This window comes from Tupaia chinensis, unplaced genomic scaffold (assembly GCF_000334495.1).
Source record: "Tupaia chinensis unplaced genomic scaffold, TupChi_1.0 Scaffold000459_1, whole genome shotgun sequence".
Lineage (NCBI taxonomy): Eukaryota > Metazoa > Chordata > Mammalia > Scandentia > Tupaiidae > Tupaia > Tupaia belangeri.
In genome coordinates this window covers 1,943,935-1,949,948 of record NW_006159968.1, presented here as the reverse complement: position 1 = coordinate 1,949,948, position 6,014 = coordinate 1,943,935, and the positions used below count along the sequence as shown (strand labels likewise).

At 47.7% G+C, this 6,014-nt stretch overlaps 1 protein-coding gene across 1 annotated transcript in view; it reads left to right on the top strand.

Moving 5' to 3' along the window:
* The window catches only part of TG (thyroglobulin), a 262,258-nt gene that overhangs the window by 63,249 nt on the left and 192,995 nt on the right, over window positions 1-6,014 (top strand). The window contains exon 27 of the mRNA XM_006155527.1: window positions 3,470-3,661. Coding sequence (XP_006155589.1) covers window positions 3,470-3,661 — 192 coding nt within the window. The remainder of the gene's footprint in view (window positions 1-3,469; window positions 3,662-6,014) is intronic.

Sequence of the window (6,014 nt, the reverse complement as noted above, 5' to 3'; positions counted from 1 at the left end):
GGACACTCCTCCCCCCCCCTTGTTTTTTTTTTTTTTTTTTTTTTGCCTAATGCCTCCATCCTGACTTAGCGGAGAGTTTTCCGGGACACTGGAGTCCCACAGATCATATTTCTCTCATCTACGGCCAGGGTTATGAGGATTTCTGCCTCACTGTTTATTTGAATAATTCTTACTACCCATTTTTTAAAATAACAAAGCACAGGGATTATTTTCTAAAAATAAAGACCAAAACAAAACAACCCTCTCCATAAATGTTCTTTACAACTATAACTCAGCCTTTGATGACATTTTTAAAATGTAATTTTAAGTGTCTGTTATTTTTTTCCCCCCACATCTCTTGAAAGTTTATACTTCGGGGGAAGATTGCAAAGGAAATTGAAAAGCTTCCTTGTTGCCAAACTAAATCAAAGGCAGAACTGTGTTTTGCTTTTTTGTTTTGTTTTGCTTTTTTTGTTTAAACCAGCAAATGCAAATAGCAGCCATTCAGGCACCTGGGGTGATGGACAGAGAAGGGAAATTAGAGTAAATTGGGTCTCCCTCCTACTTTCTAGCTCTTTCTCTGATCAGAACAACTTTATTTTACTTGAAGTTCAATCTCTTTTCTGCAAAATGGGAGTAATATGTCACAACCGAGGAAGAATAAACACATCAGTCCACCATGTAGTCTTTGGCTCTTGGTAGATAGTTAATCTTGCTTCTTCATGTCCTTGTCCTTATGTGACCTGGAAGACAGGATTCAAGAAAGGACTGAAGGAGGGGATAGTAGCATGACCAGATCCCAGGGAGGTGCTTCTCTCTCTCTCTCTCATGAATAAAGGGAAAACAATCTTTAAAACAGAAGTCCATAGATAATGTAAAATACAAAGATCCAGAAACATACTCACATCAATTAAGAACTGATTCATGGTATAGGTTGTTCTGAGAATCAGTGGAGACACACGGGTTGGGCAATAAATGGAGCTGTGATAATCACTTGAGTAGTCAGAGAAGATAGTCATGTCTGCCCTCCACACAACACCAAAGTAAAACTCAGAGATCATGAAGTGAGTGAGTTTGTCTTATGTCAGTTTGAGAATTAACCTGTTAATCTATTAATTAAGGCAAGGCAAGGAATCACATAAGAAAAGTAAAACTTGCACGTTAAAAAATATGAAAAATATTAAAGGCAAAGTGGAAATGGAAAAGGAAAGGAAGTCCAGAGACTTGGACTCAGGGACTGTTGCCCTATCCCACCCACCCTTGTCCAAATTACCAAACGACTGTGGACCTCGAGCTTGGATGGAGGAGGAATCATGGGATTTTTCAGAATCAAAGGAAGCCAATACCTGAAGGCTCCTCAGAGACCGTCTAGCCCAATCCCTCACCTCAGAAAGAAGGTCTAGAAAGAAACATTTTGCTGCCCTCGACATCAAGGCTATATGAAGATCTTCAGGAGACGTTCCCAACTTGCTCCATTGTCCGGGGTGACCTGAGCCCTGGCGCATCTTGTCAGTAGTTCTGAGAGCCCGTGACAGGCTAAGGAGGCGCTATGGCTGTGGCAGGCAGCACCGCTGTTGACAGAGGAACTGAGCCAGCAATTAGGTCATCTCAAAGGCTAAGTGCTTAGGTGAACGCCAAATGGGAAACGGGCTCAATATGGACGTGACTACTTCAGGGTAGTCACGGGAGGAACCTCAGAGGAGGAGACACTGGAAGGAGACCTGGAGGATAGGAAGAAGCACACCGTGCAGCGGACTCAGGGCAGGTGGTCCTGTGTGCATGCTGCTTGCTCTGTGACGAGGTCCCCAAAGTGAGCTGTGACATGGCCTCTGATGCTAGGGCTGTGCTGCCCAATAAAATGTTCTGCAGTGATGGAAACGGTCTGGCAATCGTGCTGTGACAAGGGGTGGTCACTAGTCACATGTGCCTGAGGAGCTCATGGAATGTGGCTCTTGCAACATTAACTTTGATGAACCAGACATGGTATTTAAATACTCACATGGCTGGTGGTGATCACATCAGGCATCACGGAATTGCTCCAAGGACTCGCAAACTCGTAGGGGAAGTACTTAAGCTCAGCGTAAAGGATGGTAGAGCCCTGAGTCGAGGCACAATCAGGATGTGAGAGATCTAGTGAGAAAGCGATGAATTCTAACTGTAAAAACCCATGACGAATCACTTAAGTTAAGCTGGGGTTTAGTGAAAGCTGAGCTTGGATTTTGCTTGGCAGAGTTCGAGGGTGTTCCAGGCAGAAGGGACAGAGGGAGCCAATGCTAGGAGGGAGAAGACACCTACATTTTGGAGATGTTAGAACACCTGCTGAGTGAAGCTAAGTGCCAGGCTCATTGCTTGGCCGTTTTCTGTACAGTTGATCTTACCCGCTCCATGGCATGAGAATTACGAATGTCATCCCCATTGTGCAGCAGGGATGCTGAAGCTTCGAGGACTTAGGAACCTGTGAGCAGGGGTGGTGCAGGGGCCTCAGCTCAGGTCTGTCTGATTCTGAACCTTGTGCTTTGGGGCCCACACTACAAGCAGAACTCAAACCATGTCACTTGCAGTCGGAGGACTGGCAAAACAATAAAAATTCTACTTAAAAAGCTAGCAGGGTTTTTCAAAGGCATGTTGAATTCCTAATAAAGAAAGGCTACAGTAAACGGGAAAGGGAGAGGTGTGTGGTAGGGAGGCGTAAGGAGGGTTGAGGCTGCTCATTCTGGAGACAAAGGTTGGTTACACAGAGCAAGGGGAGACTCCGCAGCTGTCACTTTGAAGACAGAACTGGGGTAGTCTGGGCACCAGGAAGACGGACATCACATCCGGCCCTGAGTTTCTCAATCCTGCTTATCCACGCTGCGACCTTCTGTGGGTATTTGATGGCACAAAGTGGCAAGTGCTGAGAAATGTGTAGAGGGGCCGACAATGGGGCTTGGGCATTGCACCGGCCACATTGGTCTCCTCTGGGCTCGCATGACCTCGGTTTCTGCAGCAGAGCAGGCAGTGGGCGGTAGATGAGCTAATGCAGCTAAAGCATGTGGCACAGTGTGAGTGAGGGGGCTTCAAAGAGCTCACAGGAAATGTGTGTTAGGAAAGCAGCATGAACTTTGTTTTTAGGGGGGGGTTGTTGTTGTTTTTTTGTCACTAACTTGAGTTTAAACTTTTGGTAGTGCCCTACAGTTAGAGCTCAATAAATACTTGCTGGTAATAACAAAAACATGAATGTCTGCAGGTTTTCACACTCCCAAGCTGCGATGGGTGATGTGTGCTTGTCCAGCTCTGCTGGGTTTGAGGCCACGGCCTTGGCTGGCTCCAAACTCTTCGTGCAGAGGCACATCTGGAAGTTCCATGTCATGGAAAAGCACCTCATCTCGGACCACACACTGCCCCCCACACAACCGGAGATAATTCACCAAACCTTCCTATGCGATCAGTGGACCCTGTTCTACTCTGCAATGTTCTGAGGTCTTTTAAAAAATGTTCTGCCTTTCCTCAGGCCAAGATTCTACCACAAGAAGTCAGAAAAGCTTTGAGCCAACTGGGTTCGAAAACACGCTGTCCGGATTATACAGCCCCGCCGTGTTCTCAGCCGCAGGAGCCAATCTGACCGACGTCCATCTCTTCTGTGTTCTTGCATGTGACCATGATGTGTGCTGTGATGGCTTTGTCCTCTCACAGTTCCCAGGAGGTAATGCTGCTGCTGAGGACCGAGGCCCACATAGGGATGCAAAAGCCAGACATATAACAATAGGCCTTGGAAGCTGAGGGAGGAGAGATCAGCCCTGCCCTCCACCTGTCCATCTGGTGCCAGCCACCTCACAGCATAGCACTGGTCTACTCCTCACTGCTTCCTCTGGCAGGGGTTATGGTCTTCATTACGCGGACCAAGAAATTGATACTCAGAGAATTTTCGTTATTTGTTCATGGGCAGACAACTGGAAAATAATAGATGAGAGCATGAAGCAGAGAGACCCATATGTTTTGAAGACTATTAATCAAGGGCTAGGCCCTTGTGGTTAAACCTAGTGGTTACGGGAGCTGGACTCCACATGGCCAACCACGGTTTGAATCCTAGTCCTGGCAGCTTGACAAAATGTACTGGGTGTATATGCGTGTGTGTCCAGAATCCTGACGGGATAGAGAAATGCAGGAGAGGAGACTGGAATGACTAAGCCCCAGTGGGGGTACTCTCTCCCTCTGTCTCTCTGGTGAGTATATGCATCCTAAGGCAATTTAATAAAAAATATTAATTGACACATCGGGCTTATCAGTAAATAGGTATTTCTCAAGGGCCTCCATGTCTAACCTTCAGAGTTCTGGTCAATTCTAGCCTCAATGCCTCGCCTCTTCCAGGCTTGGAGGTGAGAGAGTCTCTCCGTCTGAGAAGGACTAACCCTGCCTTCTAGGTGCCAGAGCTCATTGCCTCCACTTTCTCTGACTTTGCCCCTTCCTTCCTTCCTGTTCCCCACCTGTCACCAGCACAACGCCCTCACTGGCTCCCCACTCTCAGGCATGTGTAATGGTCTCAGCCTGTTTTTCCCTTCTGAAAAGCCTGAGGGAGCTTGACACACAGAGCCCATGACCTCCTATTTCCACTCTGCCTCTGTCTTGTCTCTCTCCACCCCTACCCCAGCAAGCCCCTGCAATCTCAGACTCCATGTCACCCCGAGCTGCTCCCAGCCCGCTTGCTGGTCACCTGGGGCGTCTCCTAGCTCTCAGCTTGGTGGTCCTTAGCAGTTGGGCCAGTAGGCTGCTCCTCAGTCCTCACAACTCTCCTCTTTTCTTCCAGGCCCCGCCTCTCTTACTCTTTAGACTACTCTTGCTGGTCGTGGTCACCCGCAGCTTCTGGACACATCTGCAAAGGGACAGAGGAGGAGCTGCCAGGCAGGGAGAAAGAGACCCAGGAAGCATCACTCAGGGAAACAGGCAGGGGAGGTCTGGCAATGAAGGCAGCATCGACACTGAAATGCTGCAGGAGTTCAAGCCGGGTGGTTACTGAGGATGCCGAGTTCAGCCCGCAGTGGTCTGCGGTGGCTGGAGTGAGGTTGTTCAGTTGGAGTGGCAGGGCAGAAACCCAGACTGGAGCAAGACGATCCCTAAATTCCTTGTAGGCTTAATGCGCAATGATATATGATGTACACTCATGGTAGATAAGCAAGCATGTGTCTTATACACACAGACACACACCAGTGCATGCACACACATGTGTATACACACCTATACATGCCTTTATGTTGCCTATATTTAGAAACACTGTGATTCAAATCTGTAAGGCCTTCTTTGAATCAGATGTATTTTCTGAGGATACCATGATTTCTCCACATGCTCAATTACTCACCAGACCACATGATTTTTCAAGTCGAAAAGTCAATTTTCTCTTCCTAAGGATCATATATGGAAGAATTGTTTTGTTCCATGCAGCAGTAAGCCCTTCGAAGCCTTTTTTCCATGACATTCTGCTCTGGCTAGCAGCTTGCTGGCTTTCCCTCCGCATTTAACCTGTGATCTGTGAATTATGCTGCGCGGAAAACTGCCTTGCAGCACTGAAAGCTAAGCCCTCTTCAAGACACACAGAAGGTCTTGGGCAGACGTCTTTCCCAGCCCTGGAGTTTTAATTTATAAAGCTTTGGCTGGCTCTGCTGCCAACCAGGAACAGAATCCCACTACATCTTTTGACCACAGTCTGGAAAGGTTTAACTTTCTGGTAGATTCCTTGTCCCTCCCTCTCCCCTCCCCCTCCCCACCTTCTTTCCTAGCTAATCTCCAGCCACTTCTAACCTTCAACCCCCAAAGCTTTGTTTCCACTGATGGTTACTGCTGCAAATTCATTCAGGAAGTTTCTGAACCTATGTTTTACTGGAGGGCCCTTGGAGGTGGGGCTTGGGGGCACTTGCGTGGTCTCAGGGTCATGTGAGTGAAACTGAAGCAGCAGTTTGTGGTCAGCTGAGTGATTTCTGGCTGCTAGCTGACCCTAGCTCTGTAAGACTCACAGTTCTCACTGATGCTTTAGCAGTGAAGATGAAAGCTGCATGGTTTCCCTA